The sequence below is a fragment of the Mus musculus genome, chromosome 4 (genome assembly GCF_000001635.26).
Source record: "Mus musculus strain C57BL/6J chromosome 4, GRCm38.p6 C57BL/6J".
In the NCBI taxonomy this organism is placed as follows: domain Eukaryota; kingdom Metazoa; phylum Chordata; class Mammalia; order Rodentia; family Muridae; genus Mus; species Mus musculus.
Window position 1 is genome coordinate 74,291,040 of NC_000070.6, and position 19,637 is coordinate 74,310,676.

Below are 19,637 nucleotides of genomic sequence, written 5' to 3' on the forward strand. Positions count from 1 at the left end.
CCTCCCCTCTTCTCTTCTCTTCTCTTCTCTTCTCTTCTCTTCTCTTCTCTTCTCTTCTCTTCTCTTCTTCCTTACTTCCTTGTTAGTTTTAAAAGCTACTCTATATCTTTTGATTAAAGCTAATTAATACTCAGAATTATTGAAAGGTATATTCCTTTTATTTTGTTGTTTTTGTAGTGTTTGCTGTTTCTCTAATGCTTCTTTGTTTCACAAATATGTTACTTTTCTCCCTCATGTAGCTATTAGATGTCTTTATCATTCTTTTGAATATGAAGAATTCCTTATAGTATCCTCTGTAGAGCTGGCGTGATGTACATTAGTTTTTATAATGAACTATTTTAATTTCTCCCTCAGTCATGATAGACAGAATTGCTACATATTGTAGTCTGGGTTGGCACTTGTGGTATTCTAGAATGTTCAATGCATATGACCTTCTGGCTTTTAAATTTTAGTTGAGGGGTTATTTGTTATTCTGATGGTCCTGCCTTTGTATGTGATTTGATGGTTTTCTATTGTAGCTCTTATACACATCCCTTGTTCAATATATTTAGTGTTTTAACTATGGATATGTCATGTGGGTTTTGGTTTCTTGTTCCAGTTGCTTTTTAAAATACCTTTTATATGTGGATGAGCCCTTGTTTCTTAGGTTTGAGGTTTTATTTATTTATTTATTTATTTATTTATTGATTGTTACAATTATCTTAAAATGCTCTATCCTTTTGGAATAAATTAACTTCTTAGAGTCATGCCCTTCATCCTTTGAGTTTTGCCCTTGTCCATTTTTCTACTTCAGACTTCTGAGGGTTGGACCTAGGACTTCACACATGCTAGGCAAATGTGCTACACTGCACCTCATCTCCAGGTGTTTGCATGATGCCTACAAGAGTTTCCTGTTCTGTCATGTTATAAAAATTTTATTATTTTCTTTCAGTGTACCAATTCCTCTACCTCTTCCTAAAACATTTTCACTTGACTTTATTGAAATTTTTATTTTTACCATCATTTCATTTGGTGTTTCTTCAATATTTGTCTTTATTGAATTCCATTCTTATATCCTGTATTGACCTCCTTTTTTTATTCAGTTGTCTTTTTTCCCTTGTAGTTTATTCATATCACCTTTCATTTCTTTTTTTCTTTTTTTAAAGACTTATTTGTTTGCTTATTTAATGTATGCGAGTACACTGTAGCTGACTTGAGACACACCAGAAGAAGGCATTGGATCCCATTACAGATGGTTGTGAGTCACCATGTGGTTGCTGAGAATTGAACTCAGGACCTCTGGAAGAGCAGTTTGTGCTCTTAGACACTGAGCTGTCTCTCCAGCCCCCCATCCTTCATTTCTTAAACATACTTTTCATTCTTTTGAGTTATTTGTCCAGGATCTTTACTGATCTTCTCTTATCAGGCAGGGGACATTATTTTGGAATTAGTAGACTTTAGAGAAGTCATAAGGTATTTTGTGTTCTGTTTTGTATTGGGATTTGTACCTTAGAAGTTAGTTTTTTTGACCCTCCCACCCCCATATTACAGCATCTGTAATGCTTCATAGGAATTAAGTCGTAGTGGCTTTTTGGTATTGTTTTCTTTTGTTAGACTTGTATTCAGGCCATAATGGTCTGTTCCCAGCCGTTCTGTGCAACAACAGTAGATTCACAATGAAATAGAGTCTTAGTCAATTACACAAAGTCATCACCTAAGCACTAATCGCTCCTTGGACTAAAGGGATATTGGTAGTTCTGTGTCTATTACTATATTAGTTATTGTGTGTTTGAATGGAATCAAAAGAAAATAGAAAGAAGGAAGCCAACACTGGTAGGATAGTGATTCGCTTTGTCATGATAGAGACCAAACAGGAGAGGAAGACATAAATAGGATAAGGGATTGCAGCAAATGTCATGGGATGAGAGATGCTTGACTAGCAGACTGGAGAGAAGTAAAGCTATGCTGACTGATAGTATGGGGCAGTTGCATTTTTCAGGAGCCCCACCACTAGTTTCTTGGGAGCGTAAAGAAATAAAAGGAATGAACGAACAAGGAGGGAGGGATGTAGAAATCAAAAAAGAAAAGAGAAGAAAGAAGAAGCAATACAGAGCAAGAACAGAATAAGGCTGAGGTGGCTTGATGAAGTAATATTCGGATATTAAATAGGTGCTAGAGAAAGAGAGAAAGAAAGCCTAGAAGAGTTGAAGTTTAAGGAAACTGACTAGCCTGATTTGTTAGGAGCATTAGCTGGTCCCCCCCGCCCCCCACCCCAGAACTGAGGACTGAACCCAGGGCCTTTCGCTTGCTATAGGCAAGCACTCTACCACTGAGCTAAACCCCCAACCCCAGACTAGACTGATTTGTGGTCTCAGGATTCTTGTATTTTTCCTATCTGCTGGGAGTGGTCTGTGATGTCTTTGTGATTGTTCATATTGGATCTAACTTTGGGAATTCAGATTACTCATATCCTGATGTATGTGTATTACTTTGTAGATGGAGTTTCATATATAGTCAAATGTCTGAATTTCTTTCTAGGCATCGCATTGCCAATGTTCTCCACATCCCTATGCAGCCTTAGGCAGTATTCTGCAAGATGATTGCCATCTGGGTGAATGTTGCTCTTGTATACTTTGGTTTTGGCCAGATTATCGATTACTGATTTGTTAAATGCTGTTCAGATCTGGCTCAGTTTGTCCACCCCCTATCCCCCTGTAGTTTTGCAGTATTGTCTGTAAAGTTTCCTATGTAGTCCCATAACCCTTGGTCTCAGAGTCCTGAGACTCTGATTCCGAGAGGTTCTCAGGCTGCAACGGCACCACTGTATCAAAAGCTCTTTTTAAATGGTCTCTTGCTTTTGTTTTCTCAAATGCCAGTGTTGAGTGAGCAGGAATGGGAATGGGATGCTTGTATTAATGGCTTATTTGACAGTATTTATCTGTTTTAAATGATTACTTTCTGCTTCAGTACCTCAAGAAGAGGTGAGCTAGTTCTTAATTTCCCCAAAAGAAAGTAAAGTCCTGTGATGCATATGTTATTTTAAAGATCTACAAGGTCTATATGTAGATGTATAAAAGTTAGCTAGGTATGCTGACACACAAGGAAGCAGGCAGATCTCTGGTGAGTTCTAGGCTAGCTACATAGCTACAAAGATAGCCAGTGCTACACATAATGATACTCTGTCTTGAAAACAGCAACCAAAAAAATCAAACCAGTCAACGAATCAAACAGCAAAACCCTATAGCGATTATTTCTTTGAGGTTTAAAATAGCATTTTTTCTTTTGGTGTATGTGTGTGTGTGTGTGTGTGTGTGTGTGTGTGTGTGTGTGAGACATGTGCATGGCACTGGGTGTGTTGAAGACAGGGTGCAGGAGCTAGTTCTTCCTTTCTAGCATTTGCTTCTCGGGGACAGGTCCTGACACTTGGGGACACTCACTATTGTTTTTAAATAATTTATTATTTTCTTTTATTGTTACTTTAAAAAGAAGTAGACTGCATGTTTGTGAGTGTGTCCATGAATGTTCTTTTTGGATTTAGCTATTTCTAAATTTTGATGCACCATTCTTTTAATACAATATAAAACAAAATGAAACACCAAGAAAACCCAGAGACCCAAAGTATTACATTACTGAATTTCAAAGTATTGGAAAGAATTTTCCTTTACTTTTTAAAAAAAGTGTAAATTATACATGGATCAGAGTTGACTTTCTGGCTTTTGCTTGGCCACATTACTTAAGAAACAGAGCCAGCCCTGGTTAGAGGTGTTTTTTTTTCTTTTGAGACAGGGTTTCTCTGTGTAGCCCTGGCTATCCTGGAACTCACTCTGTAAACCAGGCTGGCCTCCAATTCAGAGATCCACCCGCCTGCCTCTGCCTCCGCCTCCCAAGTGCTGGGATCAAAGGCCACTGCCCGGCCTGGTTAGAGATTTTAACTTTACTTGGATAATCCCTAGCTTTTTAGGCATGAACTTTGGGATCCTGAGCAAGTGATGCCTTTCTTACAGTGCTTTCAGATGAAATGGCTTTTGAGGACACATGCCACTTTATTAGGAGAGAATGAGATGACATGATTAAAAAATTGTAATATTGTATGTTCTGTCTTATTCACTTGACAAAATTCATCACCACTTGTGATAATAGTACAGAAGGGCAATGTAGAAATCCATGGGCTTTAATGATAGTCTGTAGTGTAATCTGATAACAGAAAATTTATTTTATAGTTGTCCTTGTAAATAGAAGTCCTGCCTAACATCTAGCTGTTTATAATTTTTCTTCTGTCTGTCAAAGTTTGACCAAGCCATGAGAAGTGCTTGATTAGCAGTCATTGCTTAGGAAAATGCATGTATTATTTTTAGGAACTATTTCACTGTCTTGTATTCAATAAGATCTTGTTCTGTGAGTTGCCTAGATGGAAAGTTTGACATGTAATGGAACTCAGTAGATAGTCTTATGATTTTTTATAACTTATTTTATTTCTCGTGTATGAGTGTTTTGCTCACATATATGTCCATGAACTACATGTATGCCTGGTGCCTGGTGACCATGGAGACCAGAAAGGGCATTCAATTCCCCTGAAACTGGAGTTAACAGATTGTTGTGAATCACCATGTGAGTGCTAGGAATTGAACCCAGGTCCTGGGGACGAGCATTTACTGCTCATAAATGCTGAGCCGTCTCTCCAATCTTACTTTTCTGCTTTTAAATAAACTTTTAAAAGCACAAACTCTTTGTGGGCAATATATTTTAATATTTATATACAATGATGAATATTCTACACTGCCCATGCAGCCAGCAATCAGGACATAGAAATAGTGCTCGCTGATGTGCTTTTTGTAGGCTGCCTTTCTATTGGAATCCCATCACTTTCAGTTAGCCTGAATTGCATGCTGATTGAACTTGAGCACCACCCCATGCTTGCTCATTCTCTCTCTCTCTCTCTCTCTCTCTCTCTCTCTCTCTCTCTCTCTCTTCCTCTCTTTCTCTCTTTCTCTCCCGCCCCCCTCCCATCATTCATTCACATACACACTCTTTTTGGGTGTCCAGTGCTTTAAGCCTAGTATCCATATCTAAGTGATTACTATGCATGTCCTTTTGGGTCTGGGTTACCTCATTGAGGATGACATTTTCTAGCTCCAGGTGTCCTTGTGGTATTGTGGAGCATCTTTTGGTGTATGCCTAGCGGGGTGTAGGTGGTTTGGGAGGTGGTGCTCAGGCTAGCAGGCTGCAGCAGCACTAAGGAAGTTTGGCTAGACTGGCATGGAGAACATGAAGGAGAATCTAATTCCCTCACATGAGTTTCAGCCTAGTCTGGCAGCTGTGGGTCCCTGGTAGAGAGATTCATGTGGGGCAGCACAGTAAAAAAGAGCTGAAGGTCGGCTAGAAGGGAAGAATGAATGGGGCTTTCAGAAGAATGGGCCGATCTTGGGTATGCACTAAGATGCTTGGTGCATCATTGCACCATTAGGAGCTGGAGATGGATCGTGAAGTAATGTTTCTGTGCGTAGAGTGCAGTTGGACTAAGGATCCTGAGGTGACTTGTTGTCACCTAAGAATTTCAGTGAAAGAGTTTGTTTCTTATTCCTATGGTCTTTCAGATTAAAATGGTTCTCATAATTATGATGCTCGTTTATTAATTTAGATTAGTTATATCTGTAAAGATTTTTTTAAAAGATTTATTTATTATTATACATAAGTACAGTGTAGCTGACTTCAGACGCACCAGAAGAGGGTGTCAGATTTCATTACAGATGGTTGTGAGCCACTATGTGGTTGCTGGGATTTGAACTCAGGATCTTTGGAAGTGCAGTCAGTGCTCTTACCCGCTCAGCCATCTCTCCAGCCCCCTGTAAAGATTTTCAAATAGGTTTCTTACTAAAGTGTATGGACTGAAGTTAAGTTGGACTTAAGTTAAGAAATAGGATACTATAAATACAAGAGAAAAATCTATGTAATTTTATTGAACTTTTATGAGGTCTCCTAAAATTAAATCTGCATTTTTAAAGTTCCCAGCATAGGCCTTCAGTTGTAGATAGAACAGTTATTTAGGGAACTAAAATGTTTAAATACTTTCTTCTTCTTCTTCTTTTTTTAACTACTTCATCACTATTTTTTCTTACACAATAGTGCTAGGAAATGGGATTAGCTTATTAAGCAAAGAATTATTTAAAGAGTAAAATGAAAACAGAACAAGCCTAGAGGGTTTTAGTGTAAAAGAGAAATTGGTAAGAGTGACCATTTGTAAGGCTGTTTTAGTACTATAGTTATTAGGGGGCCCTTTTAGGTCATAGAGAATATTTTATTCTCTTTGTTAAAGGACTGTGTGCGGATTGAAATGGATTTTATAGTTGTCTTGTAAACTGACATATATGCGCCCAATGTTGGATATTAGACTTTGACTATGAGTAAAGTATTGGGGGTTGACAATATAGTTTGCTAAAACATTCTACATAGTTGTGTATTACAGTAAATTAGTTACTGATTGGTAAATTCTCTTAAACTCAGAATATTTCCCTATTTTAAAATGTTTTTAGTATTGTTTTGTCTTTATGAGACAACACATTATGTAGCTAAGGCTGGCCTTAAATTTGCTATGTAGCTTAGTTGAACTCGTCCTCCTGGCTGCAGTTTCCAAAGTTTTGAAATTATACACATTTACTACCATTCCAGCTACCTTTAATGAAAACCAACAAACAACAACAACAAACTCCCCCTTAGTTTTACTGACAGTCATTCTAATTATTTCTTTTCTTTATCACCAGCTCTATGGGCTATTCCAGTAATTTTGCCAGAGTTTAGATGAGTTGTTAAATGCTGACGTTATGTATATTTTATCAATATATGCTATAATATATGCTATTATTGCTTTTTGAGGACTAGTCTTAGCGCAGGGTCTATGATTTGGAAAACTTGAATTTTTTTTTCCAGTAGCACGAAATTTGTAGGACACAGTGGATCACATGCTACAGTAAAATGGACACGACCAAGGGAGAAGGAGGTGTTTTTTGCTGTTGATTTCCTAAGATTATGTTTCATGTTGAACAGGGCCTCGAAACTATTGGGCAAACATGAAACAAACTAAAAATTTCAGCCCCTGAATGTAAATACATGCCAATTATCAGTATCATATTTCAGATTATCTGCATTAAACTAGGATTATTACTATTTCTTAATTTCACTGAGAATCATGCAGTTGTTGGATATAATTTTACCTTTATAATTATATATAAAAATATGTTGATAGTAATTTTAGAATAATTTTAATAATAATTTAATGTAACTTTTGAATATGTTCTATATTTTCCATTATTAAATGATAAAATACACAGTATAGTAGTATTTGATAAATAGCTATTTGATTAGTAAGTACTATTTTTTATTTCCTAACACCTGCTTTTGCTTTTTCTCTCCCTGTCTTGTCTCTAGGGTGTGGATGAATGGAATATAGCTCGCCTAAATACAGTCTTGGATGTGGTTGAAGAAGAGTGTGGTATTTCTATTGAGGGGGTAAATACCCCTTATCTCTATTTTGGAATGTGGAAAACAACATTTGCGTGGCACACGGAGGACATGGATCTCTACAGTATTAATTATCTCCACTTTGGGGAGCCCAAGTCTTGGCAAGTCACTTGTTTAATATTCACACCCATTAGAGTTGAGAATCATTGATTGTTGTTCATTATTGATGAGAATTTACTTCTTTTATAGAGTGAGTGTAAGGAAGTTTTGGGTTGTAATCTTATAATTATTCTTTCCTGCCTCTGCAATTTAATATATTTTTAAGAATAACTATTTATGCCGTGTAGTGGTGGCACATGCCTTTAATTCTAGCATGTGGGGAGGCAGAAGCAGGAAGATTTCTGAGTTGGAGGCCAGCCTGGACTACAGAGTAAGGTCCAGGACAGCCAGGGCTACAGAGAGAAAAAAAACAAAACAAAAAAAGAATTATTCATTTCTGGTCATATTTGGAAGTTGGGTCAGATGTGGCAGTGTCTGCTGCTGATTATCTATGAATAGTGTTGTTGACAGTAAGCCTGCATTAGGGAGTGGGAAGGTTATCTGGATATCTAACACCTGAAAATTTAGTTTATTTTATCTGTTGAGTATTTTGGAGTTGATATTAGGAAGGAAAGGTTTTCATTAAATTAAAAAAAAATGTCAACTAATACTTCATAATGACCCTTTCATGAAAAAGTATTGTTAGATATATAGAAAGTATTAAAAAGGCTGAGAAGTGTGAGATCTAATTTCTTGAAGATAAATTTTGTGTATTTATTATGTCACTAGCTTTTATATTAATGATTTCAGACACAAGCATTTTTATGTGTTTGATTGCCCAGGATATAAATTTTCATAGAAGTGGCTACTGAACCTTATTTAGAATCCTGGATTGAACAGAATATATTTTTGGTGATTAATTTTCTTCACTGTGCCTGTCTGCTTATGCATCTTACTGTTGGAATTTTTTAAACTCAGAGGTTGTATAGGGATATTGGTGAGGCCATGTTGGGTTTTTCCTCAGGACTTGTCATGTATTATACTTTCAGGCTCAGCTTAAGTACCTTATTCCTTGCCATATTTATAGATGTCTAGCCATTTCATTTTCAGGTCTGCTATTTCCTGCAAAGATGTTATGTTCATTGTTATTATTACAGCTCAGATGGTAGGAAAGATTGTTTTGAGTTTTGTGTGCCCTATAGTTTCAGGGTAGTCTCCCAGGAGTGATACCTCTGAGAAGAAAGGAAGGTTGCACTAGTCATAAGCATTAAGCAGTGTTGGAGTCCTGGGAAGATTCTATAGACAGATGTGAAGCTGCCAAAATTCTTCAGAATGGCTTAGGATGAGACAATGGGATCTGGCCTTTATACTCAAGTTGTCCCACACATTGCACATGGGGCTCATCCTTCCTCAGGGACTGTATTATATTATTTTAGACGGAATGTGAGCTTGGATCTCAGTGATGTGAAGTGAGGAGCTTGTAAGAGAACATCGTTTGGGGGTTGGAAAGATGGCTCAGTGGTTAAGAGTACTGACTGCTCTTCCAGAGGTCCTGAATTCAATTCCCAGAAACCACATGGTGGCTCACAATTATCTATAGTGGGGCCTGGTGCCCTCCTCTGGTGTGTCTTCAGATAACTATAGACTACTCATATAATAAAAATAAATTTGAAACTATAACAATCACATCTATGGAATGTATAGTTGTTCAGTTTTGCTTTTGATATAATTTATTAGGGATATGCTATAATTATTATATTATAAATGAAATATACTTAAATCTTATAAAAAGTAGTATTAAGTATTTTACTTTTTGACTCATGTTTTTGTGATGAGAAATAAGAAACACCAATTCTTTCAAATTAATGCTCCCTTTAGGAAGTAGATTGATGGCTTTCTTTGTTGTTCTTTGATTAATTTAAAGGTGAATGTGTCCTTGAAAGAGTTACAGGTTCCTTAACCTGGTCACATCTTTCCTATTGTCTCCTTCACAGTGATCCTTGGGATATAGTAGTGGAACATGAAGCTGGGAATGGCTCTCAGACAGATTTGTGTAGGGAACCAGCTATTTCATCCTTTGTGTTTCATCTGAAGTGATGACCCTGTGCCTGGACTTTCTCATTTATAACATGCAGACAATAGAAAACATATTACTGTGTCAGCACATGCTGTTGTGTTGTAAATACTGAATAAATGTTAGCTGTGGTAGACTGCAATCCTATTTAATTGGTCGACTCTTGTGCCTTTCAGCCGTTTCTGAACTGTAGAGCATAAGTCATACATACAAGTTTGTGGTTGTAAAAGTGGAGAACGTCATGGTAGGATGAACTACTACAAATTGACCATAAAATCTTTGGTTTGATTTATAGGCTATGACTATGAGTAAAATATCACTTAGCAGAACTATAAATAAAGGAGCTAGGGAGAAGAAGAGAGGGCACCTGTATTAGTTAGGGTTTTATTGCTGTGAACAGACACCATGACCAAGGCAAGTTTTATTAAAAAAAAACATTTAATTGGGGCTGGCTTACAGATTCAGAGGTTCAGTCCATTATCACCAAGGCAGTAAGTATCCAGGCAGGCATGGCGCAGGAGGAGCTGGGAGTTCTATGTCTTCATCCAAAGGCTGCTAGTGGAAGACTGACTTCCAGGCAACTAGGGTGAGGATCTTATACCCACACCCACAGTGACACACCCATTCCAACCAGGTCACACCTATTCCAACAAGGCCACACCTTCAGATGGTGCCACTCCCTGGTCCAAGGATATACAAACCATCACAGCACCTCTTCCTGTTTTAGGTCTTTATTAACCTGGAAGGGGTTCTTTGTGGCCTTTGACACTACATGTGGGTAGAAGCTGTCCCTGATAGAAATACCAGCAGTGCTTATGAGTATGAGAGAGCAGTGGTGACTGCCAGTGGTAGCAGTGACAGAGTTCTGGATAGGGAAAGAGTGTTTCTAAGTAAATTATTGAGAGTTCTAGGACAATTAACAACACTAAGGAGATACCGAAGGACTAACCTGAAGCAAAGAAGCCATTGAATGAGCAGGACTAGTTAACAAGCAAGTGGTCTGAAGGTAGCTTTTAAGGACGCATAAGAAGGACACTTCACAGAAAATTGGAGCCAGCAGCGGGTGGAGTTATATAGTATGTTTTGGAAAATTTAGCTTTTTCTGCCAAGAACTTGCAATGGCAGTCTAATACCGTTCAGTTAAAACTGTAAATTTTGTTTCTGTTTTCCAGCTTATTTGGTTGATAAGATTTTAAGTCCCTTGTTTTTTTGTTTTGTTTTGTTTTGTTTTGTTTTGTTTTGTTTTGTTTTTTGAGACAGATTTCTACATTGACAGCCCAGAAAGTCTCTATGTAGACCAGGCTGGCATTGATCTCACACAGATCTGCCTGCCTCTGTCTCCCAGGTGTTGGGATAAAAGATGTGCACCACCAGTACTCTCAGTGAGTCTAGCTTTTTTTTTTTTAATAAACATTAGTTTTTTAGCGTTTTGTTTTGTACAGTGTGTTTTGACTATATGCACTCTTCCTTCCCTAGATCTTACCAGATATATTCCTTCCATTCATTCCCCAACTTGGAGTCCCCTACCCTACTCCCTCCAGGTCAATTTGTGCTGCTGAGCTATTTTTGGATGAGTGGTCATTTACTGAAACATGGAGTTATCATAGAAAATTAATCTTTTCTTTCCCAGCAGCTCAGAGTTGCCAATAGCTTCTCAGCCCAACTCCCCTTTCCACGGAGGGGTTTGATTTGGGGCTGTTAGAAGCACTGCGAATTTGTATGTGTAGCTATCCTGCAATGTGCAGACAACACTGGTTTCTTCTCACTCTTACAGTCTCTTTCATCTTTCACACTATGTGCAGACTCATGTCATCTGCATATAAGGATACTTGGATTTCTTTCTTTCTCATTTGTATCTTCTCTACCTCCTTCACTTGACCTAGTGTGTTAGCTAACACTGGAAGTACTGTGCCTGGGGTGCGTGCAAATGGTGTTAAATTCCTAGTATTGACTGAAAATGAAAACATAACATTTCAAAATCTCTGAAGGAAATACAAATGAAAACAGTCACCAGATGAAATTTTGTAAAACTATGTCCCTATATTAAGAATAGTCAAAGGTCTCAAATTAATAACTTAACATGCACCAAAAGGCCAGGGAAGAACAAGAATCATAACACCTCCTAAAAGTAGATGAGAAGTGCTAATCACAATTAAGTAATGAAATAGAAACAAACAGTAGCAAAACAAAAATGTAATTTTTGAGTTGGTTCTTTGATAAGATGAAGATTGACAATCTTTTATTCAAATTAACTGAAGAAATTCAATCTAGTTAAATAAAATTATAAGTTAAAGAGGAAACATTATAGCAGATACCATGGAAACTCAGACAGTCCTAAGGAAGAAGAAATGGATAAATTTCTTGGTAAATGATATACCAATGTTGTTATCGCTGGGGCATCTGCGCTTTTCTGAGTGGAAATGGAGGAACAGTGGGTCTGGGGAAGAGGTTGTGATGGAGTGGCACTGAGAGGAATAGGAGGCAGCAGACAGAGTGAGGGACACTGTGGCAAGGATGTTTTGTATGAGAGAAGAATAAAACAATAAAATCTCAAAAGATAGAATGTTCTGTAATGTGAGGTAGTGACAAGTATTATGATCCAAAGTAAGCTAATAAGTGGAAAAGGAAAAAAAATGAACTCAAGTATAGAATTCTTCCTATCCATTAAAGGACCATTAACCATTAATATTTTTGAAACTATTACAGTAAATAGTAAAAGAAGTAACATTTCCAATTTTTTCCCAAAGCCATTATCCTATCAAAACCTCACAAATATCTAATAAAAAATAAGAATAAAACTGTGGGCCATTTTCGTTGATGAGCACAGATGTAAAACTTGTCAATAAAATACTTACAAACTGAATTCATGAACACATCAAAAAATACTACTGTGATAAAGTTACCTTCATCCTAGAGATTTAGGGTTGGTTCAACATATGTAAAATAGTAATTGTAATTTACAACATAAATAGATTAAATGATAGAAACTACATGATCATCTTGCTAAATGCAGAAAAGTCCTCAGAATACATTATCTCTATGATAAAAGTTCTGAGAAAACAGGGATGTAGGGAACATCTCTCAACATAAAGGCAGTATACAACAAACTCAGCAAACATCGTTGAAAATGGGGAAAATCCTTAAAGTATTGACTAAAATTTTCATATATACATATTTTTTGGAACAAATCACTCAGAGATATACTTACAAAGGATTGTGTTTTCTTGACCTTGAAAATAAGAAAAATTTAAAACAAAGATATTGGATTAAAATGAAAATGTACTATTTAGTATCTAATCATTGCTACCTTTAAAGGAATTGTACCTGTAATATCTAATGAGTGTGCTTCCCTCATTAGGGAGACACATTTTGTTCATGTAAGCACAGATCTTGCCAGTAGTCTTTACAGCAGGACAATGAAATTGTCTTTCAGAATTCATTTTTACCTTGTACTTTGCTGACTGTTATCATAGAATTGCTATCAATATGAAGAATTAGCTTTACTGGGAACTATTTCATTTTTCTTTCTGGGCAATAGTGTTAAGGAATTTTTTACCCTTTAATGATTTCAGAGAATATTGAATATGTTGGATTAACCATAGGACATTTATTTGAGTCGATTTGTAATTATATGAATTGGGTTTTCTGGAAAGTTCAGAAATAGACCAAAACATTATTCTAAACATAAAAAGAAAAGCAGACCCAATTAAATAGATAATCTGTCCACTATACTGCATTATTTAGAAGTTTGGGCTAGTAAGGTCACACAGGTAATGTGGCAGAAGAATATCTAATGAGAGTGATTTATATACTAGAAGTAAATTGAGGATCAGATGTGGGATAGAACAATGTTAACTTTCTATTTTCTTAACAAATGAATGCACTTGCTTTTTCTGTGAACTGATGATTACATTTAAAATGGAGGGAATTTAACCTTGCCAGTTGCTTAGAGTAATATGGGTATATAACTATCTCTTCACATCCAGCTCATTTTGTGCAGCCAGATGGTGTGTGTGTGTGTGTGTGTCTGTTTCTGTGTCTTTGTCTGTGTGTATGCACATTTGTGATGTTATGAAGAGGGAATCACCTTGAATGGGATACACCCACAATTTTTTCTTTTCTGAGTGTATTCCTGGTATAAACCAATAAGAAAAATACGACAAGAACTTACCTTAAACGTTGATTATTTTCATTTCCTTATGCTAAAATTTTATCTCTCCCCAATTCAGTTGGTAGAATTTAAATAGCAGTATTTTAAGGGACAGAACATATGGTTGAACTTTCATTCAGAGAATTGCTTAGTTACATCAAAATCAAATACATTTTGAGTACAGATGCTATTAAATACAACCAAATGTGCTACTAGGTATGCTTAGAAAATTGTATCAGCAAAAAGGAATTTGTATTTATAATATACTGTGCTAGTAAGCAGGAAGTCTTCATGTTTAAAAGCAGTATATCATCTCACCTAACTCATTCAATGATTATTAGATATGCTTGTAATATATGTACTGTTTGGTTTTTGTGTGTCAACTTGATACAAACTAGAGTCATTAGAAAGGAAGAGGCCTCCAGCTCTAAGGCATTTTCTCAATTAATAGTCAATAGAGGAGTGTCCAGATCAAGGTGGGTAGCACCATTCCTGCAGTGATGTTCCGAGTTCTATATTAAAGCAAGCTGAGGCCGGGCAGTGGTGGCGCACACCTTTAATCTCAGCACTAGGGAGGCAGAGGCAGGTGGATTTCTGAGTTTGAGGCCAGCCTGGTCTACAGAGTGAGTTCCAGGACAGCCAGGGCTACACAGAGAAACCCTGTGTCAAAAACCCAAAAACCCAAAAAAAAAAAAAAAAAAAAAAAAAAAAAAAAAAAAGAGAAGGAAAAGCAAGCAAGCAAGCTGAGAAAGTGGGGGGTGGGGGTGAGGGGGAAGGGAAGCAAGCCAGTAAGCAGCATGTCCCTGTGGCCTCTGCATAAGCTCCTGTCTCCAGGTTCCTGCAGTGTTTATGTTCCTATCCAGACTTCTTTGGTGATGAACAGCAACGAGAAAATGTAAGCTGAATAAATGCTTTTTTCCCCAACTTGCTTTTTTGGTCATAATGTTTTGTCATAGTAATAAAAAAAAAAAAACCCAACTAAGACAATATCTAAAGTTTTTATTGAAGGACCTTTAAGATTTAGTTTTGTACTAAAATTTTCAGTTCAAAATTCAGCAAATAATTCATTTACTTCATGTTTGAAAGCACTACTATAGTGTTTCTCAACTTGTTTGTTGTGACACATTTGGTAAACCTCTATCTTGAGCAATACTTACATTACAATTCGTAACAGTAGCAAAATTACAGTTGTGAAGTAGCACTGCACATGATTTTATCGTCGGGGGGACCGGTCACCACAGCAATGAAGAACTATTAGAGTCACAGTGTTAGGAAGGCTGAGAGTCACTGCACTTGGAACTTTAAATGAATATTTCTTTTCTTTAGGGCAAACAAATCTATAATCAGGATTTTAAAAGTCATATACCCACAAAATAAATAAATAGAAGCAAGCTACATTTAAGAGACAACAACTAGGTTCATGAGATGGCTGACTGGATAGATGCTTGCCACTAAGTCTGAAAAGCTAAGCTTGATCCCCAGAAACTAACTCAGTAGAAGGAGAGAATCAACCCTTACTGTATCCTGTGACCTTCATAATACACATGCATGCCATACACATACACATACACATACATGCATGCACATATATACATATGCATCCACAATACATATGATAAAGATGTACAAATAGATAGTAACCAATATTTTCTACGAAATAATACCCAAACTCACCAGCTTCTAAACAAATAAGAATACCTATGTCCAGAAATAGCTACACTACATAGGAATGTTGTGGTTAGTGGGTAGTCTCCAGGCTTAGACAAGGAAGGGTTCAGTAGTCTTGAACATCTGTTCTGTAAGCTTTAAATTATAGGTGATTTGTGACATTTAAGTAGGAAGTTTATGCTCATTTTTCTTCATTTCTATGTCTAAGGGACAGGCTTTTTTTTTTTTTTTAAGTTTTTTTTTTTTTTTTTTTTTATTTTATATGAGTACACTGTAGCTGTCAGACACACCAGAAGAGGGCATCAGATCCCATTACAGATGGTTATGAGCCACCATGTGCCATGTGGTTGCTGGGATTTGAACTCAGGACCTTTGGAAGAGCAGTCAGTGCTCTTAACCACTGAGCCATCTCTCCAGCCAGGGACAGGCTTTTAATATTCTTGTTTCCTAGTTCATTTAAGTGCAGTTCAGTTTTTGTAAATGAAGATATTTAAATACTCTTCATAAGCTAGCTAAAATATTATAAACATAATTTTTTTTTTTTATTCTTAACATTTTAGGTATGCTATACCTCCGGAGCATGGAAAGCGACTTGAAAGACTAGCCCAAGGTAATACTTGCTTTCAATTTCTTACATCGTAGGCTTTGTGTTTTGAGGTAGTTCAGCAGCTTGCTTATTTATTTATTTATTTATTTATATCTTCTTCAAACTGCTAGCTTTTAAATGTTAACCTAATTGAACAATATTATTTATTTTCACATTAGTAGGTAATGTTTCTTCTGTTGTATAGTCTTCATAATGAGTTTAGCTGACTCTTAATATTTCACTGGGCAGTTGGCATTTCAATATATTGTACCTATTCTTAACTTTCTTTTCTTTCTTAAACACTGCTGAAATTTATCTTGTTTGCTGGCCACCCTTCCTCTAAAGATGTCAGCTGGACAGGAACTATTTGTAATAACAATTAGAGTTGAATTTGAGTGATAACTGGTAGCAAGCATCTTGCTTTATCAGAACTCACTATTGAATGAGTAGAACACTTCTGCTCATGCATTGGTATATGTTATGTTATGGTTTATTAAAATGATGAAGAAAGTTTTCCTTCTATGTACCATATATATTCACTTAAAAAATGAAGTGTGAGGGCTGGCTGATTAAGAGCACTGGCTATTCTTCCAGAGTTCCTAAGTTCAATTCCCTGTACCCACATGGTAGATCACACAACTTCTATAATCCTAGTCCCATGTGGTCTGATACTTTCTTTTAGCATGCAGATGAACCTGAAAGAGAGGGGTGGGGGATGTGTGTGTGTATATACATGTGTACACACACACACACACACACACACACACACACACACACACACACACACACATACAGTACATTAACAAATAAATCATTAGGTTTGGAGAGATTTCTCAGCGATTAAGAGCAGTGACTGCGCTTTCAAAGGTCCTGAGTTTAGTTCTCATCAACCACATGGTGGCTCACCACTATCTGTAATGGGATCCTATGCCCGCTTTTGGTGTGTCTGAAGACAGCAACAGTGTACTCATATAAATAAAATAAATAAATAAATAAAATGAAATGAGGGCATTGATAAACCTCATTGGCCTGAAAGTTTGACCAGAAATTATTAATGGCATCTACGATTTTTCCCCTTCCCCCAATTATAGGAAATTATTAAAAGTGGTCATAGGATCACCTTTATAAGACACAGTGCTATAATTTTGGCAGGACAGTGTTTATTATATTACAGTAATAAGAGTAGTTCAATTGTGAGTGTGAATTTAAGGATTATTTTCAAGAATACTGAAGTAATTGAATACTGTTTAGGGTAATAGATTAGAGTAGAATGTTATGATTATTATATATTCAGAATGTGAAGGTAGTGTACTCTGTGTTAAAACTAAATGTGTTAAAACTAGCTATTCTTTTCTGTAATAAGTCCTACAACATTTAAATTAACCTCATCACTAAAGAACGTTAAGAGGAAGTAAGGTCAGCTTTGTGGCGCAGGCTCAAACACTGAAGTTTATCCTGTGAACTATGATAGATGACATCCCAGGGAGGTAAAGGAGGACCAAGGTTTTAATCAACAGAGAGGTAAAACTGCTTACAGTATTTTGAGAAAGGAAACAAACGAAAAAGTCCTATAAGACAGTGAAAGATTTGTATCTGTTGTGCAGATACCAGCCAGATAATTACAATGATAAAATAGTGCAGTACATATGATAGACTGTACACTGTATCTACATCAAAGCAGTGTAGGAAACATGAAATGAAAAACAGGTTGAGATATTTTCCCTTATCTTGCCTTTACAGTGTAACCATTGCAGCCACCTTTTATGCACAGGTGCATTCGCTTTTGATTTCCAATGAAATCTTGCTTGATTGTGGCATTTATGAATATTTTATCTCAGAACTCTAAGGCCTGTATTTGATACTTATGAATATTTTATCTGAAAGATATCAGGCTTGTATTTAACAAAACCAGGAATTTGAATTTGCCTTTCAGTTGCTTTTTCATTTTTTAAAATTTGTGTGTGTATGTAGGTGTATATAGGTATAGAACTTTACCATCCTTTAGTAGTTTTCTAATTTAAGTTAAATTATGTTTTCCTATTGTTCATGTCCTGATTACAAATCCACCTCAGATGCAAATTAATGGACACTTTTTTCTTCAGTAATTTTAACATAAAATTTAGTTCAAAATATAGTGCTGCACAAAGTTACAGATTTGGAAAGCTTCCCAGATGTATTCAGATTTTGTTATTAACATTGTTGGCTGGGTTCTGAATTTGATGACCAGGTAGCTGCAGCTGGGTGCCTTCCTGTCTCCTTTGAGAAGGCTTAGGGCATTTAATTGTACACATTTAATCTTTATACCGTACAACTTTCACTTCCTATCCATTAAAGTTTCATTTAGTGTTTATATTTTATGATTATTAATCATCCTTAGATTGCTATGAAAATGACCCCACAGGGCAAAGTTACATTTTTATTTGTGTTAGTCTTGTAAAGAGTGGTAGTATTCCTAATGTCTCCATAGAGAACTGATTTTGCAAACTCCCCCTCTGTCCCTTTTCTATTTTTAAACAGGTGAAGATGCTTACCCAGAATGTACTTAAGAAAAAAACTTTATTTTTTAAAAATGAATCATGTGTCTGTCTGTCTATGACATGTATGAGTCAGTGAAGGTACCTCTGGAAACTGGAAAAGACCATCAGAGTCCTAGTAGCTAAAGTTACAGGTGGCTGTGGGCCTCCTAGGATGGTGCTAAGAACTGGGCTCACGTCTTGAAAGAACACTAGGCTTTTAACTGCTGAGCCAACCATTTAGAGTACAATACTTTTTTCTACCAAGCTGTTCCTTAAATTCCTTTGTCTGCATACTAGCTATTGTGTGCTCGTGCACTTCTCTCTCTCTCTCTCTCTCTCTCTCTCTCTCTCTCCTGAGCACTGTAGCATAAACAACCATTTCAATTATCTAAAAGTTTCTGTGAATTTATTCTACACCATTATGATGATTCGTGATTAATCATTTATATCTACCTTGCTGTCCAGAGGCCTTGTGTGGATAAGGATATCTGAAATCAATCTAACTCAAACATACTTTTTTTTTCTAATTAATTGAGTTCTAATGAGTTTTTCATTAAGGTACCCTACTCCGAGTTGTGTGTAGAGCACTAGGCAAGCCTTCTCTTCATTTTAGATATGAGGTCACATAGTACCTCTACTTCTACCACATTCCTGGAGTCCACACTCCATCATTCCTGGAGTCTTCTTGTTTCCTCTTTCATGTTCCTCTATCTTCTCTTTGTCCTTTTCATTGTGACTTGTTTTCCACTCTCTGAGATTTCTCATCCTTTGAAGGAGAAAGGGCTGAATAAAACATCAAATATGCCAGTTTTCATTTTCCTCTCCCTGTATCACCAAGGTGATGATAACATGCCTCAGCTAGATTGAAAGCAGTGATGGAGAAAATCGACCATGAACTAAAGCACAATACACTGCTGAGTGAACATTTAATACATTGAGGAATCAAAGATTTCCTTAATGTTTAGCGTCCTCTCTTAAAAGCTCCCAAAATAGGCTTGTAAGGCAAGTTTCCAATCATGTGTGCTAGGTTTACTCAGATGGGATTTTTTTTTTAAATTTAGATTATTTTATTTATGTGTATGAATGTTTGCTTGCATATATGTATGAATGTGCACCATGTGTATTCTTGGTGCTGTGGAGGTCAGAAGATGGCATCAGATCCTTTGGAAC

The 19,637-nt window shown here is 36.5% G+C and overlaps 1 protein-coding gene across 7 annotated transcripts in view; it reads left to right on the forward strand.

Moving 5' to 3' along the window:
* The window catches only part of Kdm4c (lysine (K)-specific demethylase 4C), a 163,368-nt gene that overhangs the window by 48,543 nt on the left and 95,188 nt on the right, over positions 1–19,637 (forward strand). For all 7 annotated transcript variants that reach the window (NM_001172095.1, NM_144787.2, NM_001356561.1 and 4 more), the window contains 2 exons: positions 7,402–7,595; positions 15,926–15,975. In NM_001172095.1, the coding sequence (NP_001165566.1) occupies positions 7,402–7,595; positions 15,926–15,975 (244 nt within the window). The remainder of the gene's footprint in view (positions 1–7,401; positions 7,596–15,925; positions 15,976–19,637) is intronic.